General features: G+C 46.3%; 1 protein-coding gene and 1 pseudogene across 2 annotated transcripts; one reads left to right on the top strand and one right to left on the bottom strand.

Annotated features, from left to right (window-relative positions):
- Positions 1 to 2,194: 2,194 nt before the first annotated feature.
- Positions 2,195 to 15,301, top strand: LOC146072867 (olfactory receptor 1M1-like). 2 transcript variants are annotated; one of them, XM_083180051.1, is made up of 2 exons: positions 2,195 to 2,717; positions 12,390 to 15,301. In XM_083180051.1, exon 2 carries the CDS (start codon positions 12,786 to 12,788, stop codon positions 13,800 to 13,802), a length of 1,017 nt encoding a protein of 338 aa, XP_083036177.1. In that variant the 5' UTR covers positions 2,195 to 2,717; positions 12,390 to 12,785; the 3' UTR covers positions 13,803 to 15,301. The 2 variants fall into 2 exon arrangements, with proteins under 2 accessions (XP_083036177.1, XP_083036176.1); XM_083180050.1 differs by having other exon boundaries at positions 2,195 to 2,856.
- An 8,433-nt stretch (positions 15,302 to 23,734) lies between these two features.
- On the bottom strand, positions 23,735 to 23,854 carry LOC146077090 (5S ribosomal RNA; annotated as a pseudogene).
- Positions 23,855 to 24,106: the final 252 nt, after the last annotated feature.

Below are 24,106 nucleotides of genomic sequence, written 5' to 3'. Positions count from 1 at the left end.
GAGGAGATGGAAGAAGATGCGAGGAGATAGAGGGGGTTGAGGACTGGCAGTGGCACTGGCACAGCACACTGAGAAGAGGGAAGGAAGGGGAGGAGGCGCTGCTGCCTGTTCGTCATTTGATTGACAGCTGACAGGCGCAGGGAGCAATGGGTAGGGGGCGGATCCGGACATGACATGTCATCCAGGCATTCACAGACAGCGCTACATACCTCAGCGCAAGTGTCCGTGAGGAAGAGGGGGCAGGTCGCAGGAGGAGGACAGTGTGTGCGCGGTGCAGGGAGCTGCTCAGCTTCTCCATACTGCCGCTCGCTGTCAGACAGGCACTGCGGGTGGTGTAAAGGTTGTAGTAGTAGTAGTAGTACGTTTATTTATAAGGCGCCGCAAAGTGTCCGCAGCGCCGTACATAGCAAACAAAAAACAAATGACAAGGTAACGTACAGGGTGTGTTGAAAAATACAGTATAAATAGGGGTATAGCTGGTAGAACTAAAATCAGCATCAGTTCAGAAGTAGGTGTCAAAATTGTGGAGGAGACTGAAGATGAGGTAGAGGAAGGGAAGAACAGGAGAGGAGCACAGGTGAGGTAAAGAGGTAGGGTTAGTACATGAGGAAGGAAGACCCTACTCATAAGAGTTAACATACTAAGGTACTTGTGGAGTATCACGGCTCCCATCGTATGGCATCGTATGCCATATGTAGTGGCATACGATGGCATACGATGGTATACGATGCGATGCGATTTTTACCGATTTTTCAGCATTTATGGTCAAAAATCGTATGCGATCGCATCGGATGCCATACGATGGCATACGATGCGATGCGATGGCATACGTTTTTGATCTTAAATGCATCCAAATGCATTAAAATAAGTATGAAACATGTTAATTGGCCCCCAACTGTCATTTTTCACTGTGTACCACCCCCAATATCAACGCCAACCCGAAGCGTGGCGAGCGCAGCGAGGCCGCGAGGGGCGGCGGTACGCGTCCTACGACCTTTTCATACCCCCACTATCCACGTCGGCGTGGAGTTGAGAATAGAAAGTGTGGCGAGCGCAGCGAGCCACCGAGCCCGAAGCGTGGCGAGCACAGCGAGCCCCGCGAGGGAACGTGGATACCTGTGAAACCCGCGAGGGGATGCGTATAGCTGTGAAGGTATCCGCTGCGCTCGCCACGCTTCAGGCTCGGTGGCTCGCTGCGCTCGCCACACTTTCTATTCTCAACTCCACGCCGACGTGGATAGTGGGGGTATGAAAAGGTCGTAGGACGCGTACCGCTGCGCTCGCCACGCTTCGGGTTGACGTTGATAGTGGAGGTGGTACACTATGAAAAATGGCATTTGGGGGCATTTCACATGTTTACTACACATTTCAATGCATTTTGATGCATTTCAGTGCAAAATCGGGTGCGATCGCATCGCATGCGATTTGATCGTATGCGATGCGATGTGATTTTTTATCATACGATCAGCATACGATCAAAGTCGTGGGAGCCGTGATACTCCACAAGTACCCATACTAAAAATAGGTGGGTGGACGAACGAAAAACAATAGGATAAGTAGGAACGGATGGGAACGGAGGCAGGATAGGAGGATCAAAAGAGGTTAGGAGGAGGGATAGGCTAGTCGAAAAAAGGCATTTTGAGGGAGCGCTTGAAGGAGGTAAGGGAATCAGAAAGCCTGATGGGTGGCGGGAGGTTGTTCCAGTGCAGGGGGGCAGCGCGGGAGAAGTCTTGGACATGGGAGTGGGAGGAGGTGATTAGGTGAGAGGTCAGTCGGCGGTCAGCGATGGAGCGAAGAGGACGGGAGGGAGTGTGGATAGAGATCAGTGAAGAGAGGTTAGGAGCGGTGGAGGAGGAGAGAGCCTTGTAGGTGGTGGTGAGGAGTTTAAAGAGAACTCGGAAAGGAATGGGGAGCCAGTGAAGAGATAGACAGAGGGGGTAGGCGGAGGTAGAGCGACGGGAGAGGAAGATGAGCCTAGCAGCAGCGTTAAGAATGGATTGGAGAGGTGCGAGGCGGGTGAGAGGTAGCCCAGAAAGAAGGATGTTGCAGTAGTCAAGGCGAGAGATGACAAGAGAGTGAATGAGAATTTTGGTCGCGTCAGTGGAGAGGAATGGTCTGATGCGCGAGATGTTGCATAGGTGAAAGCGGCAAGACTGTGAGAGAGCACAAATGTGGGGGGTGAAAGAGAGGAAGGAGTCAATGATGACACCGAGGCAGCGCGTTTGGTCGGTGGAGGTGATCTCGGTTTCACCAATGCTGATGGAGATAGTGGGAGAAGAGGGGATGTTCGGGGGATGGAAGATTAGAAGTTCAGTTTTAGCCTTGTTTAGTTTCAGGAAGCGTTGGGTCGGCGTGCAGGAGGCAGTGACAGTGAGAGCTGAGGCAGCTTTAGCAGAGCAGGGAGGGAGACAGCGCCTTTTCAGCATGGCACCTCCTGCTTTGCAGGAGCTGCTGAGTGGGTAGCGCCAGCCCTGATTGAACGTAATGTTACTATTGCGCCTTTTTATCTATATTCCATTTTTTTCCAGACATACTGTACTGTAAGGTGTTAATGGTTTAGTTTAACAAAAGTTTTTTTTTTATTTAGGAAAGTTTACAACAACTACACGATCTAAAGAACTGTAACTTAATTCCCTACAGACCCCCTGACTATTCCGTACTAATGATGTGACGTGTCCTGGCAGCTCTCTGCTGTATTCCCTCACCTCACAGCACAGGTATATAACGTAGCACACCTACAGTATATCACACTGCAGAAGCCTCCCATGCCATCCCATGCTCTGTCTGACGAACACATGGACGCGCTGTGATCTGCCGGAATCAGAGCATGTAGGGACTGGGGACAGGCACAGAAATGTAAGTACACGTTCCTCAGCTGAATAGTTCTATGTCACAATAGCGAATGTTTGTAATCACCAACTGCCTCGTTTCTTACAGAAAGTGTTCCTCACTACAATACAATGGGTGACAAGTAACAGGATGAGATTTTTGGGACACGGTCATTGGGTCTGCAGTATGTTAGTCGACAAGCATTGGGTCGACACCGTTAGGTCGACATTTGGATAGGTCGACATGGGTCAAGGTCAACATGGGTTTAGGTCAACATGGGTTTAGGTCAACAGATCATTAGGTCGACACAAGCATTAGGTCGACAGTGTCTAGGTCAACAGTCAACAGGTCGACATGGTTTTTTTTCCACTGTTTGTTGAGCCGACATGTGCCGACAGGCGGTATTTCATGCTCTACCATCCACTAGGGCGTGGTGGCAGAATAAAATAGTGTGCCGAGTGCAGCGAGCGATGCGAGGGGATGCGGTGAGCTGGAAACTGTGTCCATGTCGACTGTGTTGACATTCGGGTAAAAAAAAAACAGTGAAAAACCCCATGTCGAACTTTTGACTGTCGACTTAGACACTGTCGACATAATGCTTGTGTCGACCTATTGACCTGTCGACCTAGACCCATGTCAACTGTGTCCCATTTCGACCTAGAACCATGTCGACCTGATGTTTGTCGACCAACATACTGTTGACCAAACCATCCCAAACCGAGATTTTTAGCATGAATCTGAAATCGCACAAAATAGCATTATTTGAAATTGCTAATTTTAGTAAAAAATCGCAAATGTAATGAGAATTCAGCTGTGAAAAATGTGATGCCCTGCGATTTAGGGCAAATTATAAAAATGTGCGAATTAATACACATGTTCGATTTGTTAGACATGGAAGTGTGCTGTATTTATCTAAAACAAAATGGCATGAGGACCCCCCCCCCCTCCCCCAAGCCCCGGGCTCATTGAACCAGTCCAGGTTTCAAAAATACAGGGGACAAAATGTGTAGGGGTTAGGAAACCAGTACCAGGTTCTTGGACCGTTCTGGATCCAAAAAATACAGGGGACAAAAAAACTGGGGTCCCCGTATTTAGCAACCAGCACCGGGCTCCAACAGCCCGCGGTGTCATGCCACAGCCGGGGGACACTTTTATACAAGGTCCCCAGATGGGGTACCAGGGGGAGAGGGGACTAATGAAAGAGTGACACCACCACCACCCCCCCCCCCCCCCAGGCTTCACCCGTCCAAGGCTTCAGCCAGTGCTCAGTGGCATAACTATAAATTTTGCTCCCCCCTGCGAAAAAAGTTTGTGCCCCCCCCCCCCCCCTTTACAGGGAAATATTAAATGAAAGGGTTAACTTTGCAAGTATGCAGAATAAGAGATGCATGGATATCACAGGCAGGTGTAGCAGACCTGGCTCTCCACCTCTGATTCTGTCTCTCCAGCTGCTCTCTCTCAAGGTGGCCTCTCTTTCTCTCACACTCCCAGGCCTGACGGTCGCCAAGGTGGCGGTGTGGGTTTTCTCCTCTCAGCCTCATGCACCCACAGTGTCATTCACCCTGAACCCTCTCTCCTTTTCTCCTCCTTTGAGTCTCACTCTATCCGTCTATACTACCCCTACCACCTCCGTGTCGCTGCAATCTACCGCCGCCCTGGCCCTATCTCCCAATTTCTTGACAACTTCGCCGCCTGGCTTCCACACTTCCTCTCCTCTGACCTGCCATCTGTCATTCTTGGTGACTTTAACATCCCCTTGGATAACCCCGCTGATCCTGGCACCTCCAAACTCCTCTCTCTCTGCTCCTCTCTTGGCCTATCTCAGTGGACTACCTCTCCCACCCACATCCAAGGACACTCCCTCGATCTCGTCTTCTCTCGCTCTTGTACCTCTCCGATCGCTCCTTCTCCGTCTCCACTCCGAGCTCCTCCTCTCCTACTACCCCCCAGCCAGTCGGTGTTCCCCAAGGGTCAGTCCTTGGCCCTCTCCTCGTCTCCCTCTACACCACCTCTCTGGGCACCCTCATCAGCTCCTATGGTTTTCATTACCACCTTTATGCTGATGATACCCTAATCTATCTCTCCTCCCCCGACTTATCCCCATCACTTCTGTCCAAGGTCTCCGAATGCCTCACGGCCATCTCAGCCTGGATGACCCAACGCTTCCTGAAACTAAACATGGCTAAAACTGAACTTCTAATCTTCCATCCCCCGAACATCCCCTCTTCTCCCACTATCTCCATCAGCATTGGTGAAACCGAGATCACGTCCACCGACCAAACGCGCTACCTCGGTGTCATCATTGACTCCTCCCTCTCTTTCACCCCCCACATTCGTGCTCTCTCACAGTCTTGCCGCTTTCACCTACGCAACATCTCACGCATCAGACCATTCCTTTCCACTGACGCGACCAAAATTCTCATTCACTCTCTTGTCATCTCCCGCCTTGACTACTGCAACATCCTTCTCTCTGGGCTACCTCTCACCCGCCTCGCACCTCTCCAATCCATTCTTAACGCTGCTGCTAGGCTCATCTTCCTCTCCCGCCGCTCTACCTCCGCCTCCCCCCTCTGTTTATCTCTTCACTGGCTCCCCATTCCTTTCCGAGTTCTCTTTAAACTCCTCACCACCACCTACAAGGCTCTCTCCTCCTCCACAGCTCCCTACCTCTCTTCACTGATCTCTATCCACACTCCCTCCTGTCCTCTTCGCTCCATCGCTGACCGCCGACTGACCTCTCACCTAATCACCTCCTCCCACTCCCGTGTCCAAGATTTCTCTCGCGCTGCCCCCCTGCACTGGAACAACCTCCCGCCACCCATCAGGCTATCTGATTCCCTTACCTCCTTCAAGCGCTCCCTCAAAACCCACTTTTTTCGACTAGCCTATCCCTCCTCCTAACCTCTTTTGATCCTCCTATCCTGCCTCCGTTCCCCTCCGTTCCTACTTATCCTATTGTATTTCGTTTGTCCACCCACCTATTTTTAGTATGTTAACTCTTATGAGCAGGGCCCTCCTTCCTCACGTACTCACCCTACCTCATTACCTCACCTGTGCTCCTGTCCTGTTCTTCCCTTCCTCTACTTCATCTTCGGTCTCCTTGACTATTTTGACACCTACTTCTGAACTGATGCTGATTTTAGTTCTACCAGCTATACCCCTATTTATACTGTATCTTTCTACACACCCTGTATGTTACCTTGTAATTTTTTATTTTTTTTTGTTTGCTATGTACGGCGCTGCGGACACTTTGTGGCGCCTTATAAATAAACGTACTACTACTACTACTAGTTAATACTGATAGCATGTAATACAGGCAGGGTACACAGGTGTATGGTGCAGGATACTTATCGTTCCTGTTGCTGGAGGAAGATGGATGGAGTGGAGGATGGAGGTCTCTTTCCAGGCTTGAAGTCTGCACAGCGCAACTGCCTCCCTGAAGTTCAAAAGAGATCGGGTTAGGTACTTTCAGTGCACCCAGCCAGTGCCGGCTCCCCCAAGCCGCTGCAGTGGTTGCCGCACCATAGTTAAGCCGCTGCCGGGGCTGTTCCCAGCGTCCCAGGTCGGCGGAGGCCGGGCTGATGTGTGCAAGAATATATTTAAACACATTGCTTAATACAGGTGAACTACAAGACCCAGCATTTGGGACATTAATATGGCTGATGGGTCTCATAGTTCACCTGTATAGTAATGAGTGTGGAAGTAACATTTCACGTCACAGGTACCCCTACCTGTGCGTCTGTCAGTCCTGAGTGAGGACAGTGCTGGAGCTGGTATGCATGTGTGTGATTTCATGGTGTCTTATGTGTGCTAGTAAAATGATACTTCTTTGGTGTCTGTATTGTTATTTCCACATTCTTTATACAGTCGAACTGTGAGACCCAGCAGGCATATTAATGTCCCGCATGCTGGGTCCTGTAGTTCACTTGTGTTAAGCAATGTGTTTAAATATATTTTTGCACACACCAGCCCGGCGTCCCCCGCCCAGGCTTCACCTATCCATGGCCCTTTATTAAGTGGGTCCCCCCTCCCCCAGCTACCCTGTCCAGGGCTGACCAGCCATGGTGCACATGGTACGGTCGGGGGATCTTACATTAAAAGTGTCCCCTGGCTTTGGCATGACACTGATGGCTGTTGGAGCCCGGTGCTGGTTCCAAAATATGGGGGACCCCCAATTGTCTTGTCCCCGGTATTTTTGGAACCAGCACCACCCACCAGCCAATCATGGTCTGGGAAATCCCGATAAGGGGAACGGAGCCCCAGAAGTAAACAGAAGACCAGAGCGTGGCTGCAGCAGTGCAGGGGTCCCGGAGAAACACTGAAGAACGCCAGTGAGTATGTTTTCTATCCACAGGTACCCCAAATGGATAGTACTGGAGAAGAGGACCGATGCTTCGTGGCAACATAGATATGTATTGAATGAATGGGCTCTGTGTGTAATAAAGTTGTACTGTAAGTGTGTTTGTTTGTATTTATTTAACTATTTGTACTACTGTGGGACTACAAGTCCCAGCAGGCCCTTTATTGCCCCGCATGCTGGGACTTATGGTTCTCCAAGTCCCTGCACGTGGTGCAGGCTTGCTGGGACTCATAGTTCCACAGCAATACACAATAGTTTTTCTAATTTTACACCAGTTATCAGCCCGATGCCCACCGCCCCGGGCTTCAGCATGGGCAGGTCAGGGGGTGATGCTTTGGCCGGGGGGACTTGTATAAAAAGTCTCCCCCTGGCTGTGGCATTACCCTGCTGGCTGGTTGGGCCAGTGCTGGGATCTGCAGGACCTTTACTCATTTTGTCCCCCATATTTTGGGAACCAGGACCGGCCCCTGAGCCTGGTGCTGGTTTTATAAAATTCACTTGGTTTGTCACATGATATTATGAAACCAGGACCGGCTATTTGAGCCCGGGGCTGGTTATGCTCAGGAGGGGGGACCTCACCCCATTTTTTCTGTTTTTATAAATTTTTCCCTTTTTTGGGACAGATCACACTGCTCTGTCAAGATCGCCCATCACAAACTGGTTTGTTTGTGTGGTGATTTTTAGTAAAATTTCCTCGATTTCGCATCCCATTAAATATGCGATTTGGGTACTTGTGGAGTATCACGGCTCCCACGTCCTTCATCGTATGCTGATCATATGCTAAAAAATCGCATTGCATCGCATCGCATACGATCAAATCGCATGCGATGTGATGCGATGGCACCCGATTTTGCACTGAAATGCATCAAAATGCATTGAAATGTGTATTAAACTTGTGAAATGCCCCCAAATGCCATTTTTCATAGTGCACCACCCCCACTATCAACGTCAACCCGAAGCGTGGCGAGCCCGCGAGGGGCGGCGGTACGTGTACTACGACCTTTTCATACCCCCACTATCCACGTCGGCGTGGAGCTGAGAATAGAATAGTGTGGCGAGCGCAGCGAGCAACCGAGCCCGAAGCGTGGCGAGCGGATGCGGATACCTTCACAGCTATATGCGTCCCCTCGCGGGCTTCACAGGTATCCGCGTCCCCTCACGGGGCTCGCTGCGCTCGCCACGCTTCGGGTTGACATTGATAGTGGGGGTGGTGCACTATGAAAAATGGCATTTGGGGGCATTTCACAACTTTAATACACATTTCAATGCATTTTGATGCATTTCAGTGCAAAATTGGGTGCCATCGTATGGCATCCGATGCGATCGGATACGATTTTTGAGCAAAAATGCTCAAAAATCTGTAAAAATCATATCGCATCGTATGCCATCGTATGCCACTACATATGGCATACGATGCCATACGATGGGAGCCATGATACTCCACAAGTACCGCAATTTGTATACTTTATAATGGTAAAACATCTGGATGCGAGTTCCAGTGTTACTAAAAATCGCAACTTCAGAATGTGTGAATTTGCAGCAAAATGCGCATTTTTTGTCGCATTTTGCTTCACATTAACTTGGCAATTTCGGAAAAAGTGTGAAAACGGCAGCTGATTGGCTAAGAGAATTCAGCCAATCAGCGTCCTGCAAGTCTTTTCAAAATCTGCTTCCCGCCGGGTGAATAGCGTAGCTTGCTTCCAGCTCCCCGGACCCCGCTGCCCATCCTCGGACCCCCGCTGCCCATCCTTGGACCCCCACTGCCCGTCCCCGGACCTCCACTGCCTGGCTCCCAATGCAGCGCCCAGTGCGCATGACCCCCCCAGCCCCTCCCCTAGTAATGGCCCTGGATTATATAAGCTAAATCAAATAGAAAAATAGCCAAAATTGAAATCGGGAGAAGCCCGGAGTGGAGTGAAAAGGGGGGGGGGGGGGGCTGGACAAAGCTTCATTTTGGGGGCGGGGCAAGGCTACCGTCACCAAGCCCCGCCCCCATGTCTGCCAGCCGCATTAATTCACGGGTCATATGTGTGCGCTATATAAGAAACTGCTAATTAATAAATAAGTTAGTAAGAAAAACCTGTAAACATTAAAAAGGATGTTTGGGCACCAATGGTGATACAATTGTTTTTAAATGTAATATTTGATTGTAGACCTGTAGACAATTTGTATGATACTAAGGTGTAAATTTACTAGGTGGAAGTTCTATGGAAGATGAGATGTTGTACATAGCAACCAATCTTGATTCACACCACACATGTGCTCTTATGTACTGTACAGATTGACAGTACAGCTGCAGAAACATAGCTGTACAGTACACCAGGTCAGAGCTTGGCATTGTCCTTGGTATAAAGTGGATGGGGGGAGGGGCTAAAATGATGTGAAATGCCATCATTCGCATCATTTTAGCCCCGACCCCTCCCCACGGACCCGTGAAATTTGGAAATTTTTACCGTGGGGAAAGGGGGAGCAGGGGCTGTTACTACAATGCGGGAAACTTACCCACCTTACCGGGGGGCCGGGAGGGGGACCCGATTTGCCGGACTCTCCAGGCCATTCCAGGAGGGTAGGCAAGTATGATTAAGGAGAGGATTCTTCACCTTGAGAGCGGTTACGTTCTGGAACGCTTTGCCAGGAAATGTGGTAACAGCAAACACAGTAAAGGAGTTAAAAAAAAAACTGGATGCATTTATGGACACAAAGGGAATATTATAGTTATTTGCTAGTCTGATAGACAATTAGAGAGGTTGAACTCGGTGGACTAATGTCTTTTTTCAACCTAAATTACTATGTTACTATGAAATGCTTGGCTTCCCCTATGGACGCTACCCATGGTCGCCACCCAACACCCACTAGCACAAAGATGCTGCACAACATCGCTCCCCTGCACAGGGGATGGAACCAATCAGACTGACGGCCCTTATTTGTTTATCATACCTTTGTATTAAACACAGCAAGCGCCAAGTGTTTATCAGCATAGAAAACTCTCCAGCATTGTTACATCACATTGTATGGTTACACCTATTGTGTCTAGTAAGCTACTGTATACTTACCTCCCAACTGTCCCATTTTTCACGGGAACATACTGTTTTTTTTAGACGTTCTCATGTCCCTCCCGGGGCCTGCAGTGTCCCGCGGTGGGGAGGGGCAATTAGGAGTCCCTCCCCCTGTCCCCAGTGAATAGACAATGTGTCAATGCACACAGCCTGATGGCTGCAGGAATAAATGCACCCACAGTGGAGAAAATGGGAGTGTGGCCTCACAGCAATAGGTGGCCACACACCCAAATTTTCAGGCACGCACCGTCCCTCCTCCCTCAAGCTGAATGTGGGGAGGTATGCTGTATGTATCATATCCCCACACACTGTGCCACATTTTCTCCACAATTCATTATTTTTCACATGTGTAATAAATTGTACATGCGCAAGAATTGCTGATTGTCTGTAACACACACGGTATTGTATTATGCATCTGTGTTGTTTGCTTTATATACAAAAATCAGTGACCACATATGATTTGTGTATGGTTCCAACACATGAGTTACCTTGACCCCATTTGGCTTATCACCCCCTCCTCCCTCGTTTCCCCTCACCCCCTTTTTTTCTTATTCATATTTTGATCTGTTTTCTAAAGTTTATCAATAAATATGAATTTTAAACACTTCTTCCTCTTCTTCTTCCTCTTCTTCCTATACTTCCTCTTTTTCTCTTCCTCTAAGTCCTTTAGAACTCATTGTTGCCAGGTTGTTCTCCAATCATTTGTATTTGAAATGTATCACTTGACCTTCATTGGCTGAATGCCTGAAATTCTAATTATTCTTCAGATTTCTAGTTTTATGTTTTGTGATTGGATGAAATGAACTTTCATTCATGATGTGCAAGGGGTGACTTTAATACCTCAAATCCATTTTAAAACCATTCATCCTGCTGTAAAAATAGTTTCCACCAAAGCTGCCTCACGTCCCATCATTCTGTGGACCATTCCTTTTATTAATGCTTGTCAATCATAGGCGTGAGAACAAGGTGCCTCGTGTGCAGAGGCAAACCATATTGTCAGGCACCCCCACAGCTCTGCTGCCCCCCCCCTTCAACCCACTCAAGACCGGCACCACCTCTTTCCCCTCCCTCTTTCCACTGAGGCTGCAACTGTATGGAGGAAATATCAGACGGAGTGCCTTCCCCCATTAGAATCCCCTGCAGCTGCTGGTGACAGGTAAAACCCACCCCTACTTGTGTCCTTCTCGTTCACTTCCCCTACTCTCCTTCTCTACCTGGCATATTGTGTGTATAATGGAGACTCCGCCTGGTTGACTGGGGTAATGTATGTAAAGTGGGCTCTGCCTGGCAAAACTTGTGTATAATGGGACTCCATTTGTGTAAGTGTATATAAGGGGGCTCTGCCTGGTGAAACTTGTGTATAATGGGACTCAGTTTGTGTAATGTGTGTAACAAGGGCTCTGCCTGGGGTAACATGTTTAATGGAGCTCTGCCTGGTGTAACGTGTATATAAGGGGGCTCTGCCTGGGGTAACATGTATAATGGGGCTTTGCCTGGTGCAATGTGTATATAACAGGGGCTCTGCCTGGCGTAAAGTGCATAATGGGGCTCTGCCTGGCATAGTCTGTGTAATAGGGGTTTGCCTTGTGTAACGTGTATGGTAGGGCTCATTCTGGTGAAACTTCTATTGGTGGCTCCACCTGGTGTCTACATGTCTAAGGGGGCTCTTCCTGAATCCTGACATATCATGTAATGGGGTCTCTGCCTGGCATAACATGTAATGGGGGATATGCCTGGCGTAACATGTAACGGGGCACTGCCTGGCGTAACATAAAATTGGCTCTGCCTGGCATAACATGTAATGGAGGCTATGCCTGGCGTAAAACGTAACGGGGCACTGCCTGATGTGACATGTAACATTGGCTCTGCCTGGCATAACATGTAATAGGGGCTCTGCCAGGTGTAACATGTAACGGTGGACTCTGCTCTGCAAACCATGTTATGGGGGCTCTACCTGGCGTAAAGGGTAATTACACTCCCCTCCAGCAATGCATACCCTAATAAAATGTGCTGCACCCGCCAATACTGTATCGTCTATAAATTTAGAGCAGATATGATTTATTCATGAATCCAGTACTGGTTTCCTATACTCCTTACACATCTGTACAAGGAGAACCTTTATGTGATGCTATTTTCTTTTGCAGGTTGTGTTCTGAAGTTTTGGAAAGATGAATGCCAAATGTTTGAGGACATTTCAGAGATTCCCAGATGACCCCATGACTTTCTGAGTGGCTGAAGGTTTGATCTAAATGTTTGAAGGCCTCAATGTCATCGTTAAGTCATGCTGTACAATTTAGGGTTAGCTAAAGATGCAGAATAGACCATAGGAGAGGACAATTGACCATGGGGGGTTCCACAAAGATATAATAAATGATGAGTGATAGATATTTGGTATAAGCCTGTGATGCACATGATTCTTCTGCAGATGACTGTATAATACATCTATGTATTCGTATGCTGCTGATATGCTATTGATAAGTTGCTGGTGACCCATGTATTGATAATCTGCTGGTGACCCAGCATTCATTTTGCATGAAAGAATGTACGAGAACTGGACATCAGGCAGGGAGGTGTATCTCCTTGGCCTCCAGGAGCTTCAGAAATTCCGCTTTGTCATCTTTGGACTATTCCTTGTTATCTATATCTTAACCATATTTGTAAATGTTATAGTCATCGCATTGGTGTACAGAACCACCCACCTTCACTCACCGATGTACTTTTTCCTCTGCCACCTGTCATTATCTGATATAATATCGATGACTGACATTGTCCCCAATATGTTATACATCATATGGATGGGTGGAAGCCATATTTCTTTGGTTGGGTGCCTTGCCCAGTTTCAGGTCTATGGAGAGTCCTTGTGTATCGTAAGCATTCTCCTTGCTGTGATGTCCTACGACCGGTACCTGGCTATCTGCAAACCCTTGCACTACTCCTCAATTATGGATGGGACACTTCAAAGTAGACTGGTTACTCTGACGTGGTTATCCAGCTCCATAATGACGCTTTTCATTATTATACAAATGTCTCTGTTGGAGTTCTGCAGGGATAATGTTATTGACCATTACTTCTGTGACTTTGACCCATATTTAGGTCTATCATGCACTGATGCCTCCCTATTAAAAATACAAGTCATTATCATCTCTGGTGTTTTGGTTGTCCCCACCTGTATGTTCATCATCATCACGTACTTGTACATTGGCCTCACCATCTTCAAGATCAGCTCCACCTCCGGAAGGCAGAAGGCCTTCTACACCTGTAGCTCTCACCTCGCTGTCATCTGCATTCACTATGGGTCATTGATGGCCATTTACTTGTCATCTACCCATGGACAATCATATAATGTAAAAAAGTTCCTTTCCCTACTCAACACTGTGGGCACGCCATTGCTCAACCCCATTATATACAGCTTGAGGAATATGGAAATCAAGAAAGCTTTGCTGCAATTACTTGATGGAGTAAAACACCCAAATGTATGCTTATGTCATAGAGTAAATCCAGAAGTAGGCACGGCCGGTGTAAGGCTTCTCAGCACCCTTGGCAAAACTTCTGCCTAATGGCTCCCCAACCCTACATTGCCACCAATACCAACTTTCCAGCCCTTCAAGTGAAAGTGTGAGGGGCTGTCTTAGAAGTTCCTCAGCCACCTGCACTAAGTACAACAAGGATCTTCTTCAGACTCGGTGGTGCATCACTAATCCCAACGCCCTAGGCAGCTGCCTAAATCTGACCAATGGTAGAGCCGGCCCTGTTGTAGAGGTGTTAAGTTTTTGCTATGCTACAATTTGAAAAAGAAAAACTACTTTCATTTTTCAGTTTGGTGATCCCCAAACACCCTAAATGTGTTCAAATATACATGGAAATTCAACAATATGTTTTTTTATTGGGCAGTGTAATCATATGATGTAATAAAGCAGAAGTATTGTAACAGACAGTATTGTAAATGCAGTGGTATAACAATAGCTCCGCAGACCCCATGGTGGCTTGGGGGCGCTTGGTAAGTTTGGATGCCAAGGGTCTTCGGGGGTTAATGGGACCACCTCCATCATCATTGCTCAAAGAAGGGGTCCCCCCCTCAAGAATTTACCTGCCCATGCTGAAGCCCGGGGCGGTCCCCGATGCCCCTGGGCGGTGGGCACCGGGCTGCTAATTGGTGTAGAAATAGAAAAACCTATTATGTATTGCTGTGGAACTATGAGTCCCAGCAACCTGCACCGCATGCAGGGACTTGAAGAACCACAAGTCCCAGCAAGTGGGGCAATAAAGAGCCCATTGGGACTTGTAGTCCCACAGTACTACAAATAACTAAATAAATACAAACACACAGACTTACAGTAACATTTTATTACACACAGAGCCCATACACACAGATACTTACCTATGTTGCCACAAAACATCAGTCCCCTTGTCCAGTAGTATCAATGTAGGTACCTGTGGATAGAACGCATACTCACTAGACGTCTTCAATGCTTCTCCGGGATCCCTGCACTGCTGTACTGACAATCCGGTGAAGTGTTTACTTCTGGGGCTCTGCCCCGTGACTGTGACTTAGGCCCACCCATCAGCCAATCATTGTCCGGGAAATCCTGATATCCACCCAACTCATTGAGCGTGGAGCTGGTTGTAAAAATATGGAGAGAATGATAAGTAGGGATTCCCCATTTTTTAGATGAAAGAACTAATGCCACAACCGTGGGACATGCTCAGGGGGTTAGCTGGCCAAAGCAATAACCCCCCCCCCCACACACACACACACACACACAAACACCCCAACTAGTCAGCCCAGGCCAGGGATTTCTTGGAAATTGGAAACCCCCAATAAATGTGTACCACCTCCAGAATATACCAGGCCTGTGCTGTAGGCCAGGGCTAGCCCTCCAAACACCTGAGCGGTGGATACAGATAAAGATATATTTAAAGTAATATTGTCTTTCACATGGAGAATTAAATGTGCCTCCCAAGCCTCCCTATATACCCGTATTTGGAGAACCACATTTACCAGCATGTAGGGTATTAAGTGCTTTCTGGTACCTATAGTCCCCATGTTAAAAAAAAAAACACAGTACACCAACACACTGTACATACTTACCTTGTCCCTGGTGCGAGTCAGTCGCCTTCTCCAACAGACGTCCATGGTGCTGATCAGTACTCTTGTCCCCTGGTTAAAAAATAATAAAAAACACCAAACTCCTCATAAAACTATGGCCGCTACACAATCAGAGGCTGCTAGGATGGTGACAGGCCACAGATTGGCTCTAAGTGGGCTATCTGGTAGCCATTTGGCAGATTGCATACAATTATACATTTTCTCATCTGATAGGCATTTGGTTTGTTCAAAATTATGGAGTTTCAAAGATTTCATAAATATTCATACCTTCAATGAAATGAGAAACATACAAAGTGAATTACAGTCTAACCCAGGGGTGGCCAACCCTCTTCTCAAGATTTACCAACAGTTCATATTATCAGACTCCAGCACAAAGGAAAATACTGTACATCCTGGTTTTATGGCAGCTACTGAAAACATTTGAAATTATAATCAAATAAATCAGTTCAGACACTGCCAACCTGAGTCATGATTCCTTTTATTAAACTACTGTACTCCCTTAAAACTACTGGAAGAGCAGCTAGAGAAGCTGAAGGAGGAACAAGAACAAAGTGATTCTGATACGTATGTTGGACATGTTGCTTCCACACAGAAAAAGAAAATGCAGATGCATGCAGTATAGTACTAAGCACTGCTAATGAGAATCATTCTAATTAACTCTGCAATCTAACATAGAGCAAAAATATGCAATGACCAGGTCACTTCATGGGTTGGGTCCCTAACACAGTTTCAAGTCTAGTGCACTTGACCTCTTAATTCATCATAGGTCAACTGCCACAAGGCATCACACTAGTGAAAAGTTAAAGTGTTGGTGTTTCACAAAAAAAGAAGCATTAGCTATGTGCCAGGAGTGTTTCATTGGTAGATTACAATGTGATGCCCCAAAGCAGCCAGACCACACCAACCCAGGGGGCCATGTGTTCCAAACTCATCCTTAAAACGGTCAAATTATATAAATTTGTTCAGGACTTACCACCATAGTGCCTTTGCCAAAATACAGCCTGTAATGATCCATGCTAATTAAAAAGATTATGGATTCGCGGATTGACCGGGTACAAGTAGATGATACCATCGTCAACCACTAGGGGAAAACGGCATCAAGTTTGACGGCTATACTTGATTGTCTGCATTTACTTAGACAGTGATGCTAGATCAAAAGACACAAAGATATGGATCTCCACAGCGCTATCTCCAGATTTTCTTGATTCCCTTAATGTGAGTGGAGGGAGAGTAAAAACCCTCCAAACGTGTAGGGTAAAATAAAAACAACACAGTTTCCTTATTAATACAGATTTGTGAACAAAGTTCCACGAATTCTGGGTCCTAGAATGACTCACCTAGTCAAGCTAGGAGATGTTCCCGTAACGGTTTCTTTATAGGCTGTCAACACATATAATAAAAATACGAGAACTCACCAGGGGACAGTGCCCTATTTTCATCCAAAGGTTTCTTTTTATTTCGTCCTCCAAAGGACAGGACCATATAATTATTCCAAACAAAGAAGATTTTTATTCCATAAAAGCAGGACCTCCATCCTCCCACCGGACAGGACGCTCCTCTCCCACCCGGAATGAGAGAAGTGTAGTCCAGGTCGTGCACAGATGACAACACACTGGTGGATAGGGGTTCAGTCCAGAGTTAAAATGTTCCTTAACACCAACGCGTTTCGAACTAACACAGTTCTTCCTCAGGGTGTGGAATAGGAATTCAAAGTACACCCGGTGGGGTATTTATACCTAACATGTCCCGGTCTTTACTAAAACGTGGCATCAATGATAAAAATCCTTATACACATACTATAAAATCTCTGGTGATTTCCATTCTAAAAATTCCAAATGCACATACACAATTAGAAACAACATATAAGTACAAATACACATTGCACATACAGTAATCTAAAACATCCTAAAAACTTCCTCTACCGTTAGTGTGCACTCCGTTTCGTGTATTCCCTGATAACCGCCGCAAAACACCATGTCTGGGAGGCTTAGCATCATTTCCGGCTCCGGCTTCCGGTCCTTTGGAACGAATCCTGCGTTCCACGTGTGTCCACATAATTTCCGGCATGACGTACTTCCAGTCTTTGAGCCGCAAGCCGGCATACATGATCACGCTCCTCTGGCCCACACAATAGGTCCATATAGACCAGTGGCGTAACTATGAATTGGGTGCCCCCCCCGCCGTTAATGGGGGGCGCCCCCCGCCACACCCCCCGCCCGCAGCCTTACCTGTCTTGCTGGTCCCGTCCCGGCTCCCTTGCTGGCTTCATTCTTCTGCTAGTGAGACGGACCAACACAAAATGTCCGCCCCCATACAGCAGACAGTTTCAGAGAACTGTCTGCTATATGGGGCAGACATTTTATTGTGGTCCGTCTCACTAGCAGAAGAATGAAGCCAGCAAGGGAGCCGGGACGGGACCAGTGAAGTCAGGTAAGGCTGCAGGCGGCGGATTGGCGGGCGGCAGATGGGCGGACGGGAGGGGGCTAACTATAGCACCACAGCCCCCCGGCGCCCACACATGCACAGCGCGCCCCCGCGGCTGCGGGGGCTGCGGTGCTATAGTTACGCCTCTGATATAGACGTATGGATCATCACAGAGAATGTCCTTCATCATTATATATATTTCAATGTATTGTCCCATAGTTTGAGCCGCATGGACATACGAACATAAATAGAAAAGAATAGATTAGAAATGTCTTCTATCACAGGACCATTACATTCAATAGTGATAATATTTGAGCAAACAGTGACATCTAGTGGGGGCTTTCAAGAATAGCAGGTGATAAAAATTTAGTCATCACATAGATTTCACAAAAAACATTTCAGCTCGAAATCTATGTTCTGAGTGTCCTCAGCTCATAGATTAGTTTCATCTCTGTTTGGGACAATCTCAAATGCCTGTCATTTTTCCTCCAATTAGCATGAACCACTCTAATGCCACAGAAGGATGTTATGTGGCTGTGGTCACACCCATGTACATTTTTGAAGTGAAGTGACTGATTGTGGTTCTCTAATCCCTTTCTGATATTTCTAACATGTTCTGCTAAGCGGATTTTAAGGGCTCTGGTGGTTTTACCCACATACTGTTTTTCACAGGAACAGGTCAATAAATATATGCAGTATTTAGTGTCGCATGTAATAAAGTCTCTCACTTCAAAAACCTTGTCTGTTTGGTTTGATTTATATGTGGTCAGTTTAGTCTCTTTGGATTTGCAGATCCTACATATGCTACAATTCCCACATCTGTGGAACCCTTTGGTTTTTTGGGGGTATTAATAACACTCCTCACCACCATATTTTTGATGTTGTCAGCTTTTTTTATAGATGAATTTGGGGGTGGGGCCTATGTAATTTTTTAGGAGAGGGTCACTACTAAGAATTTTCCAATGCTTGCTGAGTATCTTTTCGATTTGTTTATGTTGGGAATTATATTTAGTTATGAAGGGGACTCCTCTGTATTTCTCCTTCTTCTTGGATCTGGTTTTCTTGATAGCTTCCACCCGATCCAACATCACCCCTTCTTCTAAAGCCCTCTCTACCAATGTGGAATCATATCCTTTTGATACGAGTTGTTCCTTCATTGTGTCCGCCTGTTCTTTATAGACACCCACATCGGTACAGTTTCTGGGTATCCTAAAAAATTGGCTCTTAGGAACTCCCTGTTTCCAATTGGTGTGGTGGTCCTGTCGAAAGGAATATAGGAGTTGATGCTAGATCGATAGGAGTGATACTAGATCGAAGAGAGCATCAACGGAAAATACGGACGACCAAGTATAGACATCTAACTAGACACCATCGACCCCTAGTGGTTGATCATGGTATTGTAAAAAACAATTAAAAACCCCATTGGGTAGGTCAGAAGGAGTCTCCACCTTAAAGATTATTCCTATGATAAAAGGACAATAACATGATTTGAAAATTTTGAAATATTTTGTTTGCCAAATTTAACCTCATCAGCCAAATGCAATTGCCTCCGAGTTGGACAGGATGTCAGCAGAACTCTAAGGTTTTCTTAAAGGGGTAATTATTTACAAGGCAAAACTATGTCTTGTACATGACTGCCCCTTTAAAAAAAAAAACTCAGACTTCAGCTGTACTTAGAGGCTATTTGGCCCACATATTTGTGTTTCAGATACAGCATGGTCCCCGTCATCTCATCCATTACTGTTTGTGGGCGCAATGTACACAGGCACATTTGAAATGTATTGTGAGATTATCAGGGTGTGACTATTCACACCCATGTGCCACAATGTATGTGTGTGTGCAAGTGTGTTCACAACAAGATGACGACAAGAGAGTTGCACATCTGTATGTGATTCTTGTGAGAAATGTTCAAAATATCTGCTAAATTGCCAGCGTCGCTTGCATTTGTTACATAAATTCAAAGAATTTTCAAAGAATTTTGTGCAAAAAAGTAAACATTACAGGTCATTATGATGATTAAAAAATGTTTGCTTGACAATTATCTCACACATTTTGACAATTTCAATTGGCACTCAAAGGGTATTCAATGCTGGGGGCGAGCGGTGACAACGAGCAGTGCTGCTGTAACCGCTCACCCGGTCAGTATTCAACTGACCCCCCTAATGTTGGGAGCCTGCCGCATTTAGCTGTGGGTCTTGCAGTCTCTGCAGCCACATACGCCGATTTTCCCCTTGCTCCATCGGCGTATGTGGCTGCAGAGACTGCAAGACCCACAGCTAAATGCGGCAGGCTCCCAGCATTAGCCGCGAGCCTCCCTGTTTGGAGGAATCCTTGGAACATAGAATAGGGTGAGTGGCTGGTGAGGGGGTTAAACAGCTGAGTGGCCGGCCGACGTGCCCGGCAGCTTGGCCGGGATCAAGTAAGAGGGAGTTATTGTGAGAGGGCTGTAGTTCTCGCGAGATGCAGTAGCAGCAGGAGACTGGGATTTTGTTATATGGCCCCCAAAGGATTTCTCCCCATTACATATGGCCCTTGGCACAAAAAAGGTTCCCCACCCCTGCTTTAACTGGAGAACACAGCAAACTCCCACAAGATTTCCGGACCTGACTTACACTTTCTGTGCTCAGATATAGTGGATTTAAAAAACACACCTGCTCCCTTACTGTCCATTATCCATTTCCTAATCTGGTGGGGGAGATTATTGTAAGGCTTTGTTATACATTAGACCGCAACTAAGCACAATGTCAGGCACTTCAATTGGAAAATAAAGCAAAATCCCACCAAATTGGTCATGGCATCTGAAAATAGATATCAATAGCCTAAAAGTCACGGACTTTAATGGTCTTAGGCACACACTTATACTAACAAGGATAACCTGCAGCATCGATGGAGCCAGAAGGCAGGAGCAGTAACTATCGCCAGCATCACCCGTAAGTGTGACACAATAGTAGTTGGATATTCTAATAACGCTATTTAGAGGTACTGTAGATAAGACGGAACCGCATCAATGTGTCCACATCCAGCAGACATCCCTCTGGCATTGAGGGATGATTAACCTGGGTTAAAGAAGTCATGGAGGGTAGCCAGGGTATCCCAATACAAGACATAAATCAGGGTCTTATTCCTATGTAGTCTTAGCCAAATGTGTGCTCAGCCTATAGTATCCTAGGCGGTAGACTTGCTTGAGTCGTTATATAAACTTGACTTCATGCCACCGGGACTCATGACTAAGGAATCAGAAACGGGTATAGAGGAGGATCTGGCCAGAACTTGGGTGAGCTACTGACTCAATGATTATTGAGATGACAGAATCTCCCCAGTGGCAAAAAGAATGCAGTTCAGCCACCAACCTGTGTAGGCCGGATACGGCTCATGACCATGAATTAGGTCATACAAGTTAATGACATTTTTATGGTTAAGCCAAAACATCTATATGACTTCTATGAAATCAGAGACTGAATTGAGGTTTATCGGCCCACAATAGAGTCTAGGTGTCCGTGGCCTCTGCAGTACCTCTGTATGTTGGCGATTCTGTGCTGTTTCTAACTCCTTGGTCCGGTGAGTCAGCTGTTGCAATCCAAAGAACATAACCGCTGAATGCAGCGCGAAAGGCCCTAACAGCTATACTTATATATCGGCCATATTGCTGTGGTGCTTTTATTCCCATTATGATTACAGCAATACGACCAGAAAAGCTTTACACATCCAAACACACCACGGGTTCGGCAAACTACCGCGTAGGTCTATCGGGCTGTGATTTTGCTGCAATATCGAATGATTTAACAAACATAGGGCCTGATTCATACCTATTTGCTAGGCTGAGTATACTCACAGCCTAGCGGACAAGTCACCGCTGCCCGCCGTCACACTCGCCTCATCTTCGGCAGATTCTGTCGGAAATAAAAATCAGTTTAGACAGACCTTTATTTCAATAGGGGAGAAAATTTGATGTTCGGCAACTATCGAATAATTTCTCTCCCCTTTAGCGAGGGGATGTGTTCTCATACCCGGTGTCGTGGGGCGTGGAAGTGTTTGGATAGGCATCGGACAACAATTATGAGATCGCTAGGCAGCGGATATATGCTGCTTAGTGAGCCTAGCTGAATCAGGCCCTTAGCCTATATCCTGGGTGGATTGGGACTACAATTCAGCACGGGAAAGACACATTTTGTAGCAGCCGGGGGCGGGGGGGGGGGGTGGTGCTGGCGGCGGCGGCTGCCAGGGGGGTGGCCACTGATGTAATGTGGGGGGGGCGGTCTTTGTAATGTGGGGCGGGGGGCTCACCTGCTCCGTTCTGCAGCCTCCAGATGGGGAGCAGGAGCAGGGAGCCCGCTGCCGCCGCCGCACATGACGGTCCATGGGAGGCGCTGTGTGCTGTTGCGCATGGAGCAGCCCTCCCATGGCCATTTTGGATGTGGGCAAAGTGCCGCGGCCCTGCCAGTCCAGGGGGGGTGCGGCCGGCCCGTTTTTCAGGAGTTTTGGGCCGGCCCACCGGGAAATGGCCCGGTTTCCCGGTGGGCCAATCCGCCCCTGGCCTCTATGTATGTATATATATATATATATATATATATATATATATATATATATGTGAAGATTGGATGAGAGGCGCCACTTGTGTTTTCCCAAATTTTAATAAATAAACAATATTCCCTTAATAAAGGGTGTCTGCCAGTCTTTAAAAAAAGAGCAGTGGTAAGCTGCACATGAGAAAATGTAAACAGTGGATAAAGGTAGCGGCGACTAATTGTTTAAAAATGGTAGTGATCTGGAATTAAAAAAAATATTTTAGAAGTATTCTTATAAAAATAATAAATTTATTTCAAAGGGATAAAAAAAGGAGCAATTTTTTCAATAAAACAAAGTGGACAATAATTATACAAATATAAATATAAATATAATGAGATAAAATCGCTTAACTTAAGGATGTAGTTGGAGGCTAGGATCACCCAACGCGTTTCGTCCTGTCAGACTTCATCAAGGGGTGGGGAGCAACTGAGACCAAGCTGGTATTTATACCTATGTACTAGCCTAGGCACTATGACATTACATCCTGTCATTAAATGGGTCATTAACTTCTAAATAGATAGCTAGCTTATGTAGCATTGCGGGACATAGTTAATATTATACACCATAAGCGCGCTAGGTAGGGCGCCACAATAAATATCTAAAAAATATAAGCATATGTGAAGAAAACGTTATTTATCGTATAATTGCGGCACTTCCGCCACACATCCGGTGTCCCGGAGTTTCTATTGCGCATGCGCGGCCCGCCTGTAGCCGCGATACAGTCAGTGTGCCCCTCTTCCGTTTGGGGATGCGCCTGCGTGATCGGAGTCCCCTGGACATCATGAGGGGTCTGTGCATGTTAACAGGGTATCCGTTCATGTCTGTCTTTTACGATTCACGGCGGCCATTTTCTAGAAGGCTCCGTGGTCTTGCTCCAATAGTAAGGAGCCGCGGCCATCTTTTCAGAGTTCCTTATGCCGATTATTCACCATAGAAAAATCAAAACACATGTAAGAATTTGATCAGATCAGAGTTTGCGACACAAAATTCGGTGATAATGCAACCATTACTATTAAGTGATGTGTTTTATATATATAATATATATTGCATAAATAGATAATCCAGATAACGAGAGATATGCCAAAAGTGGTGATGATATTTATAATTGTGCAATCGCTATTTAGTAATAATATTCCTAAGATAATAGATTGACAATTTTATAATAAATATTAGTGAGTGTACTTCGTGATCATTATAAATAGTTATTAAATAGTAAATACTTAAATAATAAATATATAAATATATAAATATATATTATGTTCATATAAGTAACGCAGTCCATAGTGAATTTATAAAGTGCTTATGTGCCTATATTGTGATTATATTGCTCCGATAATATTCTTTTAGGAAGGTTTCCGACCTAAGTTTCTTGTTACAGTATGTCAATTGCTGTTCCTACAGCACCAGGTTTTCCCAAGAGGTCTCCCATCTTGGTACTGACCTGGCCCAACACTGCTTAGCTTCCAAGATCGGACGGGATTGGGCGTCTCAGAGTGTGGTATGACTGTAGATAAAATTCAGACAAAACAAGAATACTATGGAAATAACCTTTTATTGCTGGTGGAGGGATACATGAGTGAATATAGTGATATTGTGGTAATAAAAAGAAAGGTATTTATAAAAATGGAGCAATTTCATAACTTTCATTGAAGCCCAGGGGATGCATGGTGTTGAGTTCGAAAATCCAATACATTTCTCTCTGCGATAATTTGTTGGCCAGGTCACCACCTCTAGGTCCCAGTTTGACCCACTCAATAGCCTTGA

This window comes from Crinia signifera, chromosome 4 (assembly GCF_055691185.1).
Source record: "Crinia signifera chromosome 4, ASM5569118v1, whole genome shotgun sequence".
Lineage (NCBI taxonomy): Eukaryota > Metazoa > Chordata > Amphibia > Anura > Myobatrachidae > Crinia > Crinia signifera.
This window is presented reverse-complemented; position numbering and strand designations above follow the sequence as displayed.

Bases quoted from the DNA above. Each gene is read 5' to 3' on its own strand.
- LOC146072867 (XM_083180051.1), top strand. From the start codon at position 12,786: ATGTACGAGAACTGGACATCAGGCAGGGAGGTGTATCTCCTTGGCCTC.